General features: G+C 50.8%; 1 protein-coding gene across 1 annotated transcript in view; it reads left to right on the top strand.

Moving 5' to 3' along the window:
• The window catches only part of TTLL11 (tubulin tyrosine ligase like 11), a 223,716-nt gene that overhangs the window by 164,513 nt on the left and 37,885 nt on the right, over window positions 1–21,318 (top strand). Inside the window, exon 7 of the mRNA XM_080819651.1 lies at window positions 19,212–19,463. Within this exon, the coding sequence (XP_080675777.1) occupies window positions 19,212–19,463 (252 nt within the window). The remainder of the gene's footprint in view (window positions 1–19,211; window positions 19,464–21,318) is intronic.

The following is a 21,318-nucleotide window of genomic DNA, read 5'->3' as shown; positions in this document are numbered from 1 at the left end:
GTGAGCAAGTCAGTCCGCCTCTCTAAACCCGTGTCTGAGATGGAAAATGAGACATCAGCACCACTGCTCCCCGAAATCCCTGGACGTTCTCAATTCCGTGACATGCTGGTGATAAACACCGTTGGTTCTAAGAAGAAACTGGACTTGGAGGTTTTCTCTGCTCGGCGGGCAAGCTGCCAAAATGTGACGGCTAGGACGGGAAAGGACGGGAATTCTCTCTGGGGCCAACACTTAATCAGTGTGGCCCCCAGAGGTGACAGATGACGGCAGGATGGCAGCTGGTGGTTTTGAGAACAGTGGAAACAGCAGGTCCTCCACAGGTGCACGCGAGCCCTCCGTTGTGTCTGTGTTGGGTGTGCGATGCCCGCCGTGTGCCGGGCACGGTGGCAGAAGCTACGTGTACTACACGTCATGTCTATTGTTGGGTACCCTGCAGGAGTGGTAGCTGCAGTGGCTCCCTTTTTTCCCTTGACATTTTCTGTGCCTCGACCATAGTGTCAGTGCATGGCCCCAAGAATTGGAGAGTGAGCGAGATTATCCCGCCTTCACAGAGCCGGCAGTTTAGAAATAACTACAGACAAGTAAAGGGGTAATTATTGTGTAGTGTGAAACAGTCTTCAAAAAAGAGGTAAAAGCAGGGTGTCATGAACGTGAGGTGGAGGCAATGACAATCCAGGCAGAGGCAACGGCATGTGCAAAGGCCCAGGGCTACTATCCAAGGGGAGGACCTGGTGAGCCTTGTGGTCTGGTGGTCCCTGGGTTTACATGGGGTTGTGGAAGGGCAGGGCTGGAGGGGACACAGGCAGCACATGAAAGGACTTGACCCGGCCAGTGACCCTGCAGGCAGAGGGGAGTCAGTCATTCGTGTGTTCACGCACTTGGCCAGTGTTTAGTGAGGGCCTACTGTGCGCCAGGACTGAGGAGCCAGTAGTGAACAAAACCATCACCGATCGCTGCCTTTGTGAACCTGACATTCTTTATTGGAGGTGGGGGGTGAGAGAGCAGGAGATGGAGAACAACAAAGTAAATGAGTAAAATCTACGCTCTGATAAACGGCGGTAGTGCTGGGGGGCGGGTAGGATGGGACAAGGCAGGCCCTCGTAGGCTGGCGAGGAGTGGGTGTCACAGCTTTAGGCAGAGTGGCCAAGGGAGGCCTGCCAGAGAAGGGGACTTGAAGGAAGTGAGGGCGAGACACTGGGACAGGTTTAGGGGCACGAGGTGACATGGTCAGGTCTGCCATGTGGCTAGGACCTGGAAGATGTGTTGGGAGGGGAAGCTGGAAGCAAGGAGACTGGTGATGAGGCTGTTGGGATTCAAGTGACCCACCATTGAAGTGACAGGAGGTGGCAGCTTGGAATCCGGGGAGTGGCGGTGGCAATGGAGAGAAGTGGGTGATGCAAGGTGACAGGAACGACACTAGGCTACTCGTGGGGTTTGGGAGTTACCCTCCTCTCCCGTCTCTGGCTCAGGCACTGTTATATCTCTTATATATCTCTTATATATATATCTCTTATATATCTTATATCAGGTGTTATATCTCTTTCCTGAGCTGGGGAACCAAGCCCAAGGTCAGGTTTGTGACAGAAAGGGAGGCGCTTCCAAGTATTTTGCCTACTGCACTGCTCACAACACCCAGCAGGTGGCAGCAGCCCATGAGACCGTCCATGGAGGAAAGAAGGACTCAGATGAGATGTGGTACAGCCCCCCAGTGGAGTATTATTCAGCCTTTAAAAAGGAGGTCTGAGACCTGCTACAGCATGGATGAACTTGGAGGACATTGTGCCACGTGAAATAAGCCAGACACAAAAGGATAAACACTGTATGCTTCCGCTGACATGAGCTTCCTAGAGTGTCAGCTTCATAGGGCCGGGAAGTAGCATGGCGGTTGCCGGGGGCCAGGAAGGCAGGAAATGGGGAGTTAGTGCGTAACACGCAGAGTTTAAGTCCAGGAACGTGGATTGTGGTTGTGGTTGCACAACAGTATAAAAGTACTCAATAGCACTGAACTGTACCTTAAAAATGGTGAGAATGATACATTTCATGTTACCTGTACTTTAAGAAACTGTTTAAGAATTTGTGTCAGGTCATTTATCTAAAGTCGGGCGACCAGCCAGTCCAGCCCAGTTCCGGGGCCCCCTTGCACCCCTGCCTCTCGCTCTTCCCTGATTCTAGACTGTCCAGGATCACCTGGTAAGTGACTTGGCCTCTCTAGACCTATTTTTCCTCCCCTGGAAGGTGGAGACAACACTTCCTGGAGTTGCTGAAAGAATGAGACGGGTTCACACACTTGCCCCGGTGAGATCCTATCTCCTTGCGTAGTGTTGCTTTCCTTATGTCAGAATGCCTGACTTTGGTAAAACAGCACAGACCTAGCTAGAATCTGCGCTCCCGCTCTGTGAGCCGTGTGACCTTGGCAAGGTGCTTAGTTTCCACTTATAAAGAAGGCCTGATATGTTCTACCGGGCAGGGGTGAGGGCGAGACTAAATACGACCTTGGATCGAGGTCCCCAGGGCAGCGCCTGGACACCACGGCCTTCGATAAAGAGCTACTGTTCCCATATGGACACAGGATCATAGTTAGACAAGGAAAAAATTAACACAGCGACGTGACAAGTCAATTCAACATCCTTCCCCACTTCCACACCATTTTGTAGGCGGGTACAGCCTCTCCCTTCTGGGAGTTGAGGTGTTAGTGGAATCCTGAAATGACACCTTTGTGTTAGCTTCAGGAACAGGTCTGCGTCTGATTTGTTTTGACAAAGGAGATCCATTCAACCGAGTCTAAATAATAGTTCCTGAGCTCCTGCTTGGACCTGGCCCCAAGCTGCTGCCCGAGAGTCAGACACGAGCCAGATAGGGCGCTGTCTGCACAGAGCTGATTGATATTAGCCAAGGATATTGTTCCAGCAAAGTGCGCTGGGAGATGGCAAACCTGTATTCTTCCTGACCCGTAAAGCCCGAGTGCCAGGAAACCTTGGACAAACCGCTCCCCGTCTCTTGAGCTCGGTCCTTGTCTACATACAGAATGACGGTCACCAGTCTCTATGACTTAAAGCTCTTTCCTTTCTAAATGCGCTGACTCCTTGGCCCCGTGGCTCACTCTGAAAGCAGTCTGCAGGGCATGGGGTGTTCTGGGAAAGGTGGCCAGATCACTGCTGTCTGTGCTCTACAGACCTGGCCTTGGGGGCTTAGCAGTCAGCCAGGAGGGACTTGGCCCCATGGCATGCTGGGACTCCAGCTGCAGAAGGGTAAGAAAGGGGAGGCTGTAGGGGCCGGGCTGAGTCTGGAATGCAGAGACCCAGAGTCGGTTCTGGAGGCCAAGGCTACAACAAGCTAAGGGAATGGGGCACAGCTCACTCCAGGCACCCAGTGTGGGCTGGGGCTTCCTGGGCGCCCCCAAGCCCTTCTGCCCTGACTCCCCAGGAGCACACCAGCCAGGGCAAGAGGAGATGGCCTGTGAGGACAGGTGCCCTCTGGCCTTCCTCTACCTGCCCAAGGGGTGGGAGCCCCTCTCCTCAGATCAAATTCCAGGGAGAGTGGGGCGGAGTTTGCTTCATGGGCACGCCTCCTTCCTCCAGCACCTGTGGGACGACTGGGAAAGGGTTCTGGCATCTTCCTGATTGCTGGTCTGCCTTCTGGTGCTCTGTCCATCTCATGCCAAGGCACGGTCTGCTCATTTCACAGGGGATGCCGCACCCGTGCTTGCTTATCTTGGGCCAGAATTGAGTCAAATCCAGCAAAGCTGCATTTGCGTCCTGGGGATCATCGGTGTGTGCACTAGCATAGCGTTTCCTCGTCAAATACTCAGTAGCCAACCCAAGTCCATTAACGTGGGGAAGAAAAATCGCAGGTTATCATTCAACCACTGCTGCATCCATATGCATGAAGCCGAGGGACCCAACTCCCTTGCAGAATTAAGACAATCTTTAGAGAGACCCATTGCTGAGAGCTCACTGCCCACCACTCCCACCTACTCCCCAAAGCGCTTCCCTACAAGCCACGTCGGCAGCCGCCCAGGACACGGCCGGGGTTGCCCACATGCCATCAACGTTCTTGAAGAGTCTGATGGGCTTCCGCCACTTAAGAAATTGGTCACATTTAGAAATATTCAGCCTCAGTGCACATGTCATGGCTGTACGTAGGAAAAACATACTATTATCTCTAGAGCTTGCCTGAAACCACAGGCTTGTTCCCGAAACAGATGTTTTGTGAAACCCACCGTGACAGGCTCATCAGAGCTGGAGACGGGCCAGCATTCAGTTACCAGCCTCACAAGGACACAGACATCTCTGCCGGCTTCCCACACCTTCTCCACACCTGGGCTCAGAGGAGATCATCCCTGTGGCTTCTCCTTCTGGCTTCTGGGTTCTGAAGTTAAGCATCTTACAAGCCTGACGCTCTAGGCAGAACCAGTCAGCCAGGTGTGTCCTGGAGAGAAGTTTCCAGGGTAGTGACTCTGGATATTTTAATTTGGCCCAGCAAACAGTTATTGGGGGCCCAGGTCACTATTCTAGTTGTTTCCAGTCACATTCTCTCACAGTAACTGGCGGGGTGACCCATTTCAGAAACTGAGACCTTGTGCTGGTCTCTTAGGGCTGCAGAAGCAAGTTCCCTCTTGGATTCAAGTGGCAGACACGCATTCTCGCCCGGCTCTGAGGCCAGGCGGTGTCGGTGAGGCTCTGCTCCCTCCGAAAGCTCTGGGGGAGACTCCTCCCTGCTCCTTCCAGCCTGTGGCGGCGGCAGGCGCTGGTTGGCTTCTGGTGCTCTCACTCCCAATCTCTGCCTCCTCTTCCCACAACCCCTTCTGTGTGTGTCTGTGTCAGATCTCGCCCTGCCTTTCTCTTCTGAGGATAGCTGTCCCTCGATTTAGGGCCTTCTCTAAATCCAGGATAACCTCCTCTCAAGATCCTTAATTTGACTGCATCTGTAAAGATCCTTTTCCAAATAAAGTCACATTGCCAGGTGCCGGGGCTTAGGGCCACTACTCGGCCAGCTGTAGACCTCTAGCTATCTTCTGGTTGTTCCGCCAAGGTCACACCGTGAGAAAGGGTCATCATGGGAGGGAGAACCAAGCTCAGACCTTCAGTCGTTCCCTCACCCCTTAGAAGCCGTGACACACAAATGTGGCCCATGGGCCCTGCTCTTAAGGAAACTATAGCTAAGTGGGAAAGAGCTTTGCGTGTTGGTTATATGTAAGGGCTCATATCCAGCCAATCCCGATGACCTTGGGAAAATTATGTCACCACACTTGTGTCTTATAGGAAAATGTCTCATAAGGAAAATGGGAATCATATTAAGAATGATAATAGCCTCACTAGTCGTTAGGACCAGACCACAGAAGGTGCTCAGCCCACAGGCGTGGAGTGAGCAAGATCCCAGACGCCTCGACCCCACAGCCTCTGTGGTTAACCACCGTGCTCCCTCCTTCCACTTCCTAGGACTCCCCAGGACATTTGAATCAGAGCCTCTGAGTAGAAAAGGGATAGTATACAGGTCCCCGGGAACCTGGGTGAGCACGAGTGAGAAGCCAAAGCCGACTTCAGGCTTTCGAGCTTGGCTCACTTGGGAGGGTGGAGGTGCCAATAACAACACGGGTGGAAACAGCAAGAAGCAGGCTTGTGGGGGGCTGGGGAACAAATCACGCTCCACTTGACTGCAAGAGGGACATCTGGGTGGATTTGACTGGCAAGTGTTGGACTTGGAAGGTGACTTTTAAAGTGACCTTGAGCTTAAGAGTGAGGGAAAGAATTGAATTTTTGGCAAAATCAAGTGCTATCACACATTAAGCCTCTCAGGGGACAGAGAGTAATCGAGAAAAGAGAACACGAAAGTGTCAGCCCTCATTTGATTCACGGTCGCAACACTCCATTTTCTCACCTGTAAAATGGGTGCTCTGCTTTTTTCTTCCCGAGCTGTTGCTCGTGGTTGGGAAATTGCTCCATAGATCCGGGGTTTGAACCACACGGTAGCTCGAGGCAGCAGATACAGCGTCAGGCACATTTCCCTGGATGCTGAGCAGACCGCCCCCTCACCCCCACCCGGCAGGAGAGGTGCGCAGCCCTCTCCCCCATCCCTGCGTCGCAGCTGAGGAAGCAATAACTGTTCATTCACCAGGTTTGAACTGGCCTTTCTGCTGGGCTCTAAATCCGTTCACGATCACCAAAGGAACTTTACGATAGCAACTGGAATTTCCTCTTTCCCTGGCAAGAGGTTTTTGTGTTTCAGAAAAGCAGGTGAGGGCACCTCTCGCAGCGAAGCGCTGCCGCACCGCCCACGTCCCTGGACCCCACCTCCCACGTGTGCCCCGTGCTGTCTCGCATGTGTTTGCAGGACGGGCTAGGTCAGCGACGTTGCCATGGCAACCAAGGAAGAGGCCAGCTCTGACTTCGGCTCCGCAGGCTCCGCACCGTGCTTGGTAGTCGGGAAACTAAATGATTGGCTTTCTCTTGTTTTCTTTCTTGGAGCGCAGGGTGCCCCCTGCATTCCCGTTGGCACGGAAACCTTTTCCTCCTGCCTGGTGTGTTGGTCAAGCGAGGCTACTAATTTATTTGAATGGGCGTTTGGAGAAGCCATTGCAAAAGAAGAAAGTGTCGGTGTGCCGGGGTTGGGGCCGTGGTGTCACAAAAAGAACACCGCCCCTCACAGCCGTCCCTCGGGAAGGGGTGGTGAGTGGGTGTGACGGCCTCGAGACCCCTGTCTGCACATCTCCAAATCTCTGGGACGTCTAAGCTGTCTCCTATTGAGGACCAGGGATATGCCGGGCATTCTACGCGGTTCTCTACACTTCGTATTCCACACAGTTCTCCCCAAACCCTGTGTGCCTAGTGTCATTGTCACCATTTGGCAAATGAAGAAACTGATACTCAGAGAGGTTAAGTACCTTCCCCAAGGCTGTTCAGTGGCTAAGTGGAGAGCTGGGGCTCAGCCCTAGGCCTGCCTTGATGTGCAGTCCCCAAACTGTTGCCATTCTGCTGCCCGGCCTTAACCTTGTACTTGAACTTCTGCAATCTCTCCAGAGCCATCAGGGAGGCATCATCTCAGAAATGTACCATGATAACTGAACATTTAGTACTTCTGTGAGCAGCGGCACTGCACACTGTCTGGATGTCTGCTTGGGGAATTGTGCAGTGACAAGAGAAATTAATACTCTAATGGATTTTGACAACAACTCTATGTTAGGGGAATTCAAATGGCAGAGAGAAAAAATTTAGGCTTTCTCTCTGGACCTGGTTGCTAATATGCGTATGCCTAATTTATTAGCTGAATTTTTTTCAAAAAATCTCATTCTGTTAGGACCAAAACTCTTGGAGGGAAAGAGTGCTATGGGCAGGAGGAGACAGTTAAATCTTCCTGGTTGGGCTTCAGCTGACCGGAAGTCACGGATCTTTGACATTTTGTTCACACTTACTTGTGCTGCAGCCAGAACCCCCGCCTCTCATTTAATCCCTCCACACCCCTGGGAGGGAGATTCTGTTGTCAGGCTCCAGCCGACAGAAGAGGAACAGAGGCTGAGTGGTACCACAACTTCCCGAAGACCGTACAGTCAGGAGGGAGTGGAGCACGATGGCTTCTTCTCATTGCCAGAAATTATTATTGTTGCCCTATTTCCCTAAAAAAAAAAATGACTCTCTAAAACCTGAAGCTGAAAATGACGCCCAGAGGTCGCCCTGCCCATTTTCTTGCCTTCGGGCAGAATCACACCAAATTTCCTCTCGTTATTTGTCTTACAGAATACTTTTCTTCCCCAGTCATCTGTCAGTGTGTCTTTTTTTGCATTACCTATTAGAGGTAGCGTACTATAAGGAGAACAAAAATGGATTCTATTTTCAGCAAACTCAGTCTATGGGGGAGAGAAGCCACAGACTTCAACGGCCGTAATATAAGTTTAGAAAATGATAGATTCCACAAGAGAGGTGCAAATGAGGTGCTGTGGGAAATCCAGAAGCGTGTTTTCTGGTGGGAGGGATGAGGGGAGGCCCGTGGGCGGGCTGGCATTTGAAGAGTTGGCCTTTGCAGGGTGTGTAGGATTGGAGCCTGGCCGTTGGTGCCGGGGGAGTAGGGCGCGCGCATCCAGGCGCGGGGGGCCTGCAGAAGCTGCTGGGGCGCGAGCACATCTCAGAGTCATCTCCGTGTGTAAACGAGATGGTCCAGGGAGACTGGGTAGGGCAGGAAGCGGGTCACGGACAGAGGCTTAGAGAACGATCTACCATGTTAGGAGGGAAAACAAAAAAAAAGCAAAAACAGAGAATGGGAAAACACCTGGAGAATGCATAGGCACGGAAGCCAGGAAGTAAGAGTTCCAGAAAGAGCCGTTAAGCGTCATTGGACACTATGAAGAAGCTGAACTGGAGAAAGACCGAGAAGGTCGGGGGCAATAGGGAGGAAACTTGGTAACCCCAGGAAGAGCAGCATGTCCGAGGCAGTAGAAGAAGAAAGTCCAGAGAAGTGTGCTCACACCGAGGTCAGGAGGGCAAGCACGCCAAGGGACCTTCTCTAGGCCATGCCTTGCTGGGTTCAGATCGCAATGTCCTAGCAGAGCGCCAGCCCAGAATCCCGTCTGCATGGCCAGAGCTCAGTGGAAGCCTGGAAAGAACGAGGTCTTGAGAGTCAAGAGTCAGATGATTCACTCCGGGAGCCACGTGACCTCGAGGATGTCATTTAACCTGAGCTTAGCTTCGTTGGATAAACAGCCAACCCTTACTGAGTGCTTACTGCACACCAGCTATCATTCTCAATGCTCTGCGGGTATGTATGAGCCCATTTAAGTTTTCCAGTGGGGCCGCGATGTGGGGAGAACTGTTATCCCCATTGTACAGACAAAGACAGCAGGGCACGAGCAGGTTCAGAGACTTTTCCAATTCCAACCCAGGCCTTCAGGTTCCCGAGTGTATGTTAATATCTCCATCTCAGGTCTCCTGCGGCTTAACCACGATAATTGATATATGGGAGAGTTCCTGGCCCAGAGGGGGGCTCAATGAGCGGCATCCCCTTACCCCCTGACTAAATACAAATGCAAAGTCACGGCATCCTTGCCTGAGAAAGGTCTGTGGGATCAGCCCCATAAGGCCTCACTCACATTAGCGAAAATCCCATATAGAATGACACACAAGAAAACAGCCTCAGAAAGCCCCTGGGACCCTGAGTGAAGATAGTTTTGGGTTCAACACCCTCACTGCGGGTTGACCAGACAGCCGTATGGCCCCCCTCATTGGGGCAGACCCTCAAGGGCGAATCAGGGACAGGTAAAATTCACAAAGTGAGCAGATTTCATCCAAAATTTGAGGGGGAAGAAAATTTGGCCTGGGATATGCCTACAGAATCCCTAGGTTAGGGTTCACCAGGCATACAGTATACAAAAGAGAATAGGATTACCCTCCAAAACGAACTGCGTTTGGATGAAACTGAATGCCAAAAAGAATCACGGTGATGACTTCTCCACATGGTTTCCCCACTTATCATCTGTGTTCACAAAGGCCTGTACTTCGGTGCAGAGCTGTGTTTAAACACTAAAATGCTTTGTGTTGCAGAGAGGCGCTGAGTATGTAATTAAAAGGATCCCTTCATTAGCACAACTAGACAATGAAAGCTCAAGTTGGCCTTTTCCGCTAATTTTGGAGGTGGTAAAACAGAGGCTAATGCAACCCCTGATTACAATTGTCACATAGACAGTGCCTTGCCGTCGCCACTAGGAAATCTTTGTCCTCCCCGAAGACAGCCAGGATCTTCCCATCACTGGGAGGGACAAAGAGAAAGGAGAGCGCATTCTGGCAACCGGAAGTGGAGGGTGTGGCAGTGTCCCGGCCACAGGACTCTGGTCCCAGCCTCCTCACCCTAGCCGCTGACTTAACCTCTCAGAGCTTCAGTATCCTTGGATGTAAACCCAAGTGATTGATTAGATTGTTGTGAGAACTCAGGGGAACAATGCCCATCTGTATTCCCTGTGGGATGTCCTGAGCCCCTCCTGTGTGCCAGACCCCGTGTTAGAACACACCGCGGGCTCAGCTTCGGGCCGGAGACAGATGTAGTTCCCAGTACCTCTCGTGATGAGGATGATGAGGACAATGTATAAAGTCTGAAAGGTTTTAGAGAAAGGAATGGCTCATTCTAGCTCCAAAGCCTGTGGAGAGTTTTCTGGGGAAAATGCTATGAAGTCCAAGAGTTGAAGGGTGAGTGTTTTTCCCACGGATAATTTGGGAAGGCACATTTACACAGAGAGGGAGGAATGTGGAGTTTGGAAGGCAAGGCCGGCCAGCAGCCCCGAGGGCTCTGCTCATGAGGTGGGCCCCATGTAGGGCGCCTCGGCAGCCGGTGCAGGCAAGGCGCGGAAGGAAGAACCCGTCTCCCGGTCCCCGTGCAAAGCTAAACACGGGCCCAATCTTCCGTAGAAAGATAGTGGCCAACCCCCTGGTGGGGTTAAAGCGGGGACTCCTCAGCCCTTTGGGCCAAAAGGATTCTCCTCCCTGCCCTCCCTGCCTCCTCCCTGCCCCCCAGAGGGGCCTTGAGAGTCTGAAGCTTTTCATTCAGATTCAGAATTTTGGCCACTCTGGCTGTTCAGCTTTAGGGGTGGTGTTCTTTGTTTTGGGTTTCTTCTTCTTTTTTTTTTTTTTTTTTTAAAAAAGAAGGCTCTGGGCGGGAAGTCAGGAGAACTGGGTCTATCTGCCCTTGCCACCACCTCTTACTTGATGCCTCACCTCAAGCAAGGGTCTGCCTTGACTTCCCTGTATATTGCAAAAGAAAAATGGGGTGAGAAGTCCCTCCCCCAGTGCCCCTTCTCATTCCACAGTTTAATTCTTTCTTTACGTGGGGAGCAACAAATATTTTTTGTGACATCAGTAATCCTCAGTAGAGAACCGGGGTGTCAGGTAAGGGGCAGGTATCCAGTGAGGTCTGAGGAGAGGACAGTCATCTGGGGGATTTATTTCAGGTGGGACAAGAGACAGGTGCAGGGTGACCTGGCCAGCTTGCGGCGAGCCTCCCCAGACAGTCAGGGGAGCGGGAGGACGGTCCAGGGTCTAGTTATGTGAGTTGCCGGTAGAGCAGAATGTCAGAGAGTGGTTACAGAAACCCCATAGTCTCTGGGGTTCCCAGAGGGATACACTGATGTCTCCTATCGATGGTGACTAGACAGTGAGCCTCTTGAGATGATGGCATAGGGGAGATAAAGACGTTGGCGATGCTAATCACAGAAGCTAACAGGTATCGAAGCCCTGTGCCAAGCCCGATGCAGGCACTTTCCCTGTAATTACATCAGCCCTATAGGTTAGGCGCCGTTGTTTTCCCCATTTTTGGTAAGAGGAAACTGAAGCTTTGAAGCTGGATGACTTGCCTGAGGTCACCCCGCTCGAGGGTGCAGAGCTGGGGTTCCAGGGGACCACCGGGCTGGTGCCCTGTGGGGAGGAGTGGCTGGGCAGCTGCCCCCCCCCCCCGCCCACGTGACGGTGCGCGTCATTTACTCTAACTGCCCAAGACAAAGAGAGCAAGGACGATGGCAAGATGCCGGCTCTGTGCGCAGGGGCCGAGCAGAGAGAGCTGTGTTCGAAAAGAAGCATCTTGAGAGGTCTTTGTAAAATGAGCTGTCAGTTCCCTCATCCGGAAAATGAGAGGGCTGAGCCCCATGACCCTTGGAGGCCCTTCCAGCGCTGAAATAGCATGAGTTCTGGGTCTGTGGGAATGGGGGCACCGGAGGAAATCTTCGTGTGTGTCCTTTTGTTAACTCATCGCCTTGGCAGGAAGATGGTCCTGCAGCACCCCCCCCCCCCGCCTGGTGGCTAGGGGAGCTCGTCCCCAGCAGGGACCGAGACCCAGTCTGCTGCTGTGGCCGCTGGGCCCTTGTTAATTCATACCCGTGACAAACACGGTGCATCTGTGACTCGTGGGAGCCTGTGATGGTAAAATAGGGATTGAGTGATTTGGTGGTCAAAAGGGAACAGCCCCTCCAGGTAAGTGCTGTTGCTCCCAGGTCGCCACACTGAGGTCAGTTATAAGCCCCCACCATCCCCACAAGCAGATTCATCTGGACTCTTCATGGGCAGGCTGTGTTTTTGATCCTAAGCAATGCCCAAGTTTTGTGCTAGGCTCAGGCTGGGTGTCCTCCCAGCCACTCTCCCTCGTAAGCCTCGTCCCATCAGTAAGAGACTTCTCTCCACTGTCGGAGGTAAAAATACATTTAGAGAAGGTGCTTAACCACAGTAATTCGTAGCCTGATGGAGGGGAAAGCACCTGGGCTTTGAACTCAAGTGGATCCAGGGGCAAATCCTCACCCGTAGCCCTGTAATAGCTGAGTGGCCTTTGGAAGGTAGGTTAACTTCCCTGAAGTTAATTTTTTTCATCACTTACAGTCTGTAAGTCATAGGGTCATGGCCAGGCTCGAATGAGATGCTGCAGGTATCCCGCCCGACTCTTGGTGCTCAGTGCCTGCTAAGTCCTCAGGCACAGAGGAAGCATCATGCACTGTTTAGAAGCAAGGACTCTGGCATCCGCCCGCTGGGTTTCTATCCTGGATTCGTCTGTGTCTTCATACCTTAGTTTCCTTGTCTGTAGAATGGGAGTAACAGTAACACCTACTTGGTGGGATTTCATCAAGGTTAAACTTTTTTAAACCGCGGTTCCTAGCACATAGTAAGTGCCGCCAATGTCATCACCATGGTGTTTGTTGCTGTCGCTGTCCCACCATGCTATGGAAGGAAGCAATCAGGGCAGAGGGCGGTGGCCAGAGGCGCATTGCATGGAGAGCACAGGGAGAAATAGACCCGTCATGGGTCTTACAGGGCCTGGAGCATGGGACAAAGTTCCCTCACTGAGTACTTCTCATCAATTCTGGAAACACGCGCTTCAGCCATTCTGTTGTCTCTTGTCTTCTCTTCCAATAGGATAGCGCCACCAGCAAGCAAATGGGGCCGTGGGATGGCCGAGAGTCATCTAGCAACAGAGCTGGGCTACATGGTGGTTTCGTTTATTTTTAGTGACTTCATCCTCCAGCTCTTTAAATTAGCTGCTGGGCTAATTTAAGGCTCTTCTGTGGTACGTGGTTAGCAGTTTCTTCAGGAATGACAATGTGCATTTGAAGTCCCAAGTGACTGCGGGGACGGGTGTCAGCCACGTGGCAGGGAAACGAGCCTGCCTACCTCCTTTTGCCAGTGCAGCACCACTGCCCACCAAGGCTCTCCTGCCAAGCCCCAGATTGCCTGGGAACCTGATCCTCGGGTGTTCTATTGCTTACTGTCCCCCACGATCCAGCAGTTGCCAAATCCTCTTCCTTTCACCCAAATCAGTGATTCTCAGACTTCAGCCTGCATCAGAGTCGGCCACGGGGCTTGCTAAGCAGAGTGCTCGACCCACTCGTGTCTGAGTCCGTGGGCCTGGGGTGGGCCAAGAATTGGTATGCCTGACAAGTTCTCAGGCAGTGCTGATGCAGCTGGTCCAGGCCATATGCTTTCAGAACCATAGACCTAGAATGTTCCAGGAGCTTCCTAGCATCATCCACGCCCCTTCCTTGATTACTGCTGGCAGGCTCATTCATCTTCGCCAGACTTCTGATTTTGCCCCTCCTCTCTTGTAAATCTACCACTTCTGATCTCCGACACCACCAGATCCAAGAGGTCTGACATCCAAGGTCCTGTAAAACCCACAACAGCTTCCTTGTTGTAGTCCCTCCCATTTCCCTCCATGCCTACTACCAGGACCCGGCAAACCAACCTCCTTCCATGTGCCCTTCTCTGCGTGCTCCCCCGGCCATTTTCACCTGACTCAGTCACTGTTTACAGATGGGTCTTGTCTTCCCCACTTGGTCACACACTTTTGGCTAGTAAGAACCTTGGCCACCTCACCCATGTATCCGAGGCCCCTGGGACAAGGAAATGCTTGGGAAATAGTTCATGAACAAATAAATTATTGAAGGCATTAGGAACTAAAAATGGAAAGTATTTCTCTGAGAATTCATGTACTTTCTCTGAAATTGGAATCTAACGTTACTTTATCTGCCTTCCTGTTTTATTAATTTCTGGGGAAATATAATATATGCCTGAGAAAAAAGTCTTTGGTCTGATTTAGATCAACTTAGTGCCAAAACAAAAATCAAATTGGCACAAGAACTCTCTAGTGAGATAAGTATGGAACGTGTAGTGATATAGTCGTAAGTATGAATTCTGTTTCCACTACTGACTTGGGATGCTGGGCGTGTTCAGGTTCTCTGGATCTTGGGTTTCTAATCTCTAAAATGGCACGAGTTTCTGCCTACCTCATAGAACTGTTATGAGGAACGCTGAGATAGCATAAGTAAGTTGCTTGGCCCAATGCTTGACACAGTACGTCCCCGATAAATAGGATTTCCAGGCAAAATAGAGAAAGGTGGTTTTAATAACAAAGAATCCCATTTTATTTGAAAAACGATAATAGAGAAAACTTTCCAGAATTTTAATGAGCCAAGGATATACCAAATTCAATAATAATAATAAAAAATTACCTCAAAGGACTAGTAAGCTTGATTTATATTTTCTTTACCAGTCACTTTTATTTCATAAACCCGACGTTTCCATTAAAATGCCATTAAATAAAAGCAGGGTTTTACAGTATTTGCGATAACTTGGATCTCGATGTGATCATTGGAATTAGCTCCAGCAAAGATACCGTTTCTCGTTGTTTTATTCCGTCTTCTAGACCAGCTACATCTTTTACTGCCTTCTTCCGGTTGAGTGAAACACTCCCCCCGTATTTGTGGTTTTGAGTCCATGGAAATGGTAACTGTGGCTTTGAAGGCCCTTTTCATCTTGAGCTTATTAATTGGGATTCAGGAAGGAAGGGAAATGGTAGTCAGCCAGTAAACACAGCAGCCCTTGAAGGAAATGTGAGGGGCTCACGTTAAAGAGAAAAAACCCTCATTCTGTGCAGCTCTGGGCATAGGGCAGGGCTCGGGCTGAGGACACTGGTGGGAGACATTCTCTGACATGCACATCATTGGGAAAACTTCCCCAGCCCGAGAGGTCCCCTGGAGGGGCGGGGTCCCCGTCACCTGGGCAACCCTGGCCGGAGGCCACCAGGACCCTGGGCCATCTGCTAATTAAAGGAGCCCCTGGGGCTAGTGGCCTTATCTGCCTGGAATTAAAGTTTCTCCCCTGAAACGGCACTGTCATGGAAATGTTCTGGAACTAGATAGAGGTGATGGGCACATGACATTGTGAATGTGCTAAATGCCACGGAATTGTACACTTTAAAGTGGTTACGATGGTGAATTTTATGTTGTATACATTAGACCACATCCGAGGAAATAGACGACATCATTGGACAGAATGACCTCCAAGGCTGCTGCCAGCTGTGACATGTTTTGTTTCTGCGGGGGAGGACATCGCCTAGGGACCGACCACCATGTCCCATTTTGTCAAAGACAGGCCACAGAGACATTCAGCTGAGGGGGTGGATGATTGAATTATGGTTCGGGCTTAATACCGAATATCGCACAGCCACGAGAAATTACGCTCCCGAAAATGTATTTAATGCCATGAGAAGACACTCATGATGTCATTACAAAGAAGGTTCTATGCTACGTGGAATGTGATCCTAACTTTACAAACATCGGTAAGAAACCAAAACACGGTGGTATTTATCCCTGACCTGTGGATGACAAATGATTTACATTCTTTTATACATTTCTCAAAATGTCTACAAAGAGCTTGGATAACTGTTATAATCTAAAAACACTATTTAAAACACAACATAGGGGCGCCTGGGTGGCTCAGGGGGTTAAGCTGCTGCCATCGGCTCAGGTCATGATCTCAGGGTCTTGGGATCGAGTCCCGCATTGGGCTCTCTGCTCAGCAGGGAGCCTGCTTCCTTCTCTCTCGCTCTCTCTGCCTCTCAGAATCCAATGTACGGTTATTTACACAACGTAAATAACCGTACATTGGATTCTGTGACCCCACCCCCGCCCCCACCCCGTGAATCCTGCTGCACTTTGGAGCAGTGGAGTGGCAGTGGGCGAGCTGCAAGCCTGGTTGGAAGGACAGATTTTTAATTCTGGTTCAGCCGTGGCAAACCTTGCTGCCTCTTGGTGTCTTCACCTGGAACAGGGACATAAAAATAACAGTCACGTCACGGGGCTGCGTGAAGAGCGGATGAGACAATGAAGATGGGATGGCTGATGGGGAAGAGTTCCGAGCTCTCTCCATCGGCACTGAGCGCGTGCAAACTGTACATTTCCAAATCTTCCCTCTAACAAAAACTTAATGAGTGCTTCTAAAGTCGGTGATTGCCACTTAGCCAGGAATTTAAGAGCTAATCTCCAGAAACACTGCTACTCTTTCCTTAACTGTCTTCCTATAACCTTCATGCGAACACATTTCATTTCATCTGAAAAGTAACCACCTGACTTCTATTTACTGTTCTTGAACTCAAGGAGATGATGATAAAACCGGCTTGGCTGGAGGGAGATCGCATCCTACCCAGGAAAGGTGTTTCTTCCCAGGAATCCGGCCTCTCCTTGGTGGGCAAGGCTTTGTTTCCCCAGAACCATCCACACAGGGCTGAACTTTAAAAGGGTTTTCCTGGGGCGCCTGGGTGGCTCAGTCAATTGAGCGTCTGACTCTCGATGTCTGCTCAGGTCATGATCTCAGGGTCGTGGGATCAAGCCCCCCCCCCCCCACTTTGGGGCTCTGTGCTCAGCGGGGAGTCTGCTTGGGATTCCCTCTCCCTTTCCCTCTGCCCCTCCCCCAGATCGATCTCTCACACACATTCTCTCTCTCTAAAATAAATAAATAATCTTTTTAAAAAAAGAAAGAAAAAGGTGGGGTGGGCAGTTCTGGTTTTGTCTTCCTTCTATCATTGCTTTGAGACCCGTGCCAAGACCCAAGACCCACACAGAAGGATCTGCAAACAGAACTCACAGCCCTTGACTCACACAAGGGGTTTCTCTTTCTTAGGGGCTGACTCCTTGACCCAGAATGAAAAGAAGACTCTTGGGACAGGGCTGTCAAGCTTGCTGTTTCTCTATCAAGCCTCTTCCCCGTTAAAAAGACCCTATGGTGTACAAAATATCATAACCTTGGTATTTTCTCTGAGCCCCGCCTGGCCTTTAAAAGCAAACTCCCAATTCAACAAATTCGATGAAACATCTCCCAAGCACCTGAAGCGATCCGGGTTGAAACAGAGTTGAATGAGAGAGAGAGAGTTGGATGAGTTAGGGTTGAATGAGATGTGAGGGAGGGATCGGCGTCTAGACAAATGCCGGGCCTCTTGGGCAGAGGAACCGGGGAGCAAGTCTAAGAAACAGGAGTGGGGCCCGGCAGAGAGTCGTCAGCGCGATCAAGGAGACATCTGAGCCGGCTCTGGAAGTGGAACGGAAGTGTGCCAGGCAGCCAGGGCCAGGGGAAGGCCTCAAAGGCCAAGGAAAGCAGGTACGAAGATACCAGTATGGCCCGACTTCGTGACCGATGGTGTGCCCGGAAGTGGGAGCGCAGGGAATGAGGCCATTTAATAAAGGAAAGAGTAGAAAATGGCCTTGGTGTTGAGCTCAAGACCAGGTGACATGGTTCTAAATTTCCTGCAGTTGACCAGTTGGGCAGTATTTACCGACCAAGTACAAAGCGCTCAGGGTTCTGTCTCAGGAGTGGACGCCGGTTATGGATGGAAATGGTTACACTGGTTCCCAGACCAGCTGTGGGCAGCACAGTGGAGGGGAAGGTGTGATGAGCTCCAAGGGCAGAGGGAGGCACCGGAGGGAAGAGAGCTGGGTGTCCAGTGGGCTCTGAATCTCTGGCTCAGACCAGACCAATGGCAGCAGGGTAGGGTGGCAGGGCATGCCCAAGGCCTTTGAGGGTATAGTGTGTCTAGGACAGTGATAGGAAATGAGGAGGATGGAGAAGAAATCGAGAGGGGCCTTGAGTGCCAGAGTGAAGAGTATGAACTTCACTGTAGGCACTTGAGAAATCAGTGGAGAATTGTTGTAAGGGACAACCCAGCCAGGTTTGCTTTAGAAGAGGTGCCTCGAGGGGTGGTTGGGTGGCTCAGTCGATCGGGCGTCTGACTCTTGATTTCAGCTCAGGTTGTGATCTCAGGGTCGTGGGATCGAGCCCAGCGCCGGGCCCCACGCTGAGCGCTAATCCCAAGCTGCTTGGGATCCTCTCTCTCTCCCTCTCCCTCTGCCTCTACCCTCCCACCCCACCCCCACTTGCGCTCACTCTCTTAAAAAAAAAATAATAAAAAGATTTAAAAAATAAGAAAAATAAAAAGAAGAGGGGCCTCCGTGCCAGTGTCTATGGGTCTATGGATGGGAAAGGCTGGAGGCTGTTAATACAGTCTAGGAAAGAGTTGACAAGGGCCATCAGGGGAGAGCAGAGTTGGTTTCAAGAGATACTGAGGACTTAGGACTGATGGCAGAGGCAGAGGGAGAGGAGAACTGTCATTTACCCTGACATGTCCTGCTTGGGTAGCTGGCAGATGGGGGTGACGTCCAGGGAGACGGGGAATGTAGATTTGAGGTGAAGGAAACGGACGTTTCGGTCTGGGGGGCTGGGGCCATCCTGAAGCAGCAACAGGTGGTAGTTGGACATGTGGGTCTGGAGGTGAAAAGAACATTCCAGGCCAGAGGTGGGGATGTGAGTGTTATTAGTTGCCGAATTCTCTTGAATATCAGAAGAATTTCGGAATAAAATAACCAGATTCAGGAATCACAACACTATAATCATTTTTTTTGTATGAGTTCCAAATAAGAAAATAGTTAAGCCCGAAAACATAATTATGCCTATTCCTAGAATTGGATAGCTGATGTATCTTTGCAAATTGTTCATTGAACTGTGCTTCTGGCTTTTTGCCAGCCCCCAATGAGATTTTTATATTTCTTAATTATTCAATTACTACCCACAAGTAGGAGTTTGAAATCAAACCTAGGCTGCTCCGTAACAGTATTCTCTTGACTCATGAGTGTGGTAAAGGAGAATGTCCGTATTGGGAATCCGGGGTGAGAGAACAGAGGAAGTATAAGCTTCCGGTCCTGACTCTGTCCTGGGTTCGAGTCCCGGCCTTGTCCCACGCTAGCTGTGTGAGCTTGGGGACCTCGCTTCCCTGAGGTCAGGTTTCTGGTCTGTACAATAGAAATAGAGCGTTCACACCTCCCGAGGTTGCGGTGGGTATAGAGAAAGGAGAATGGGTGAGGGAAGGGGCTCTACCTATTGTCACGCCCCCTGCAGACGCTGGTCGTGTCCCTCATTGCTTGTGTTCTGCAGGTCTCAGAAGCTTAAGCAGCCACGAGCTGTGAAGGAAGAGCCTTCCGACAGCGAGCCGGCCAGCGCCTCCGACGCCAACCCCAATCCCGAAGCGCACCTGCCCTCCATCTGCCTCAAGCAGGTGTTCCCCAAGTACGCCAAGCAGTTCAACTACCTGCGCCTGGTGGACAGGATGGCAAATTTGTTTATCCGGTTCCTGGGGATCAAGGGGACAATGAAGCTGGGACCAACAGGCTTTCGGACTTTTATCAGGTCAGTGAGACCAGCCCCTCCGGCTTGGGATTCGGGCAGGGTGCAGTGGAGCCCCACATCTGGCTGGTCCCATCCCCCGTGACTGCTCCTGGGGGAGCCCATCTGTGCTGTGAGGTTGGCTCCCTGATTGGGGTCAGATTGCTCCGGAGGCTGGCCCAGTCCCCTCCTGTTTGCTGAGTGAGTTCATGAACGTGACAGATGGGACGGCATGAAAACGCAAGGCGGTGCTACCTTGAACGAGGTCCTTAAACCACAGAGAAGTCATTGTCCCCTGGACCCAGACAGACCTTATAGCTCTTAAGCTGGGGTGATGTTCTCCCAGAGGTATGTGGCTGCATGCTGAACGCTTATGAAGCCACAGCAAAGAAACAAGGCACATCTGCCCCAAGTGTCCATTTCAGGAGAGAAAAGTTAAATAATTCTGTTGATAAATAATTTAATGTACTCATCCTAATATAAAGATAACCCGATGGTATCATCAAGTACAATACAAAATCTGCATAAAGTCTAAACATAAGACATGAGATAAAGCAAGTGGGTTTTTGCCACAAAATAACCTGTGCCTCTTGATCATTCGTTCACTTGCCTCTACTCTCTGGGGCACTTTGGGGCAGCACAGGAGTTAAGTCCCTGAGACGCGCCTACTTACTAGGCGCGTAACCCTGGGGCAAGTTAGGGACCACCTCTGAGTCTCAGTGACCCTATAAAATGGGGAGGAAGCCAGCTATACGCCAGGATTGGGTGTCCCCCACCTTGAAGAAGCTCTCTGCTGGCATTCGGGGCTGCTGTTCTGCTCCTCGTTGGTTTTCATATTTCTACCTTCCACCTCAAAGTCACATCCTTCGTAGTTTTATTCACTAAAGCAAATAATTAGAAGCCTTGAATTGGAAACATTCTGTCGTACCACTTTCTCCAAATGAATTCTATGAACTCCAACTGTGGCTCTCTCTGTTCCTGATGGGACAGCACACAGGAGACACGGCCAGTGTTCCGAAGAATCGGTAGGAATCTTTGCTGTTTCAGGAAACCTGAGTTAGGACTTACACGGTGATCTGGAGAAGGCCTCTGTGTCCTCTTGGGGTGAGGGGGCGCAGAGGAGAGCCCAGTGGAAAGAGCCCAGGCTTTGGGTCGGGCTCCTGAGTGAGGCATGTCACTTAATAGCTGTGTGGCTTTTAGGCAAACCCTTGGCCTTCTCCAAGTCTCAGTTCCCTCAACTGAACATGGGACTAATCCCTCCTGCCTATCAGGGTTATTTTGAGGTTGGGATGTAACACATCCTGAAGCACCTGGTCCAGAGCCTCGTTGACAGGAGCTATTTGCTAAGTGGGGGGGTCTTGTGACGATTATTTCCATTAAGCAGCGGGAATTCTCAAGAAAGTCAAGAGACACATGTTGTTACTTCCCTGAGAATACTACCCGATACCTTCTGACTTGTTTGGAAATTGCATCTGTCTCGTAGTAATAGATCCTCATCTGTAAGTGCTTTAAAAATAGTGAGATTAATTTTCCCTCATATAGGAGGAAGTTTGGCATGGGGGTGTTCAAGGGCTGGTTAATGACTCCACAATGTGATCACACCCCACTTTCTGTCTTCCTGTCCGTCCATCCTAAGCATGGGCTTTTCAAGCTTCAGGCTTGCCTTGATGTCACAAGATAGCTGCTCAAAATCCAGCCATCATGGTCGAGTTCCAGTCAGGAAAAAGGGAGAAGAGAGATGTCAGATGCTTCCTTCTAACTCCTAATAACCGTCATACTGAAACATAAGAGATGGGGGGAGCAGTGAAGATTTGGAAAAAATAACAGACTGAAAGAATCACAGTCTCAGCTGCCTCCAGGGGTTAGGCCAGAAGCAGAG

The sequence above is a fragment of the Martes martes genome (genome assembly GCF_963455335.1).
Source record: "Martes martes genome assembly, chromosome: 12".
Classification (NCBI taxonomy): domain Eukaryota; kingdom Metazoa; phylum Chordata; class Mammalia; order Carnivora; family Mustelidae; genus Martes; species Martes martes.
This window is presented reverse-complemented; position numbering and strand designations above follow the sequence as displayed.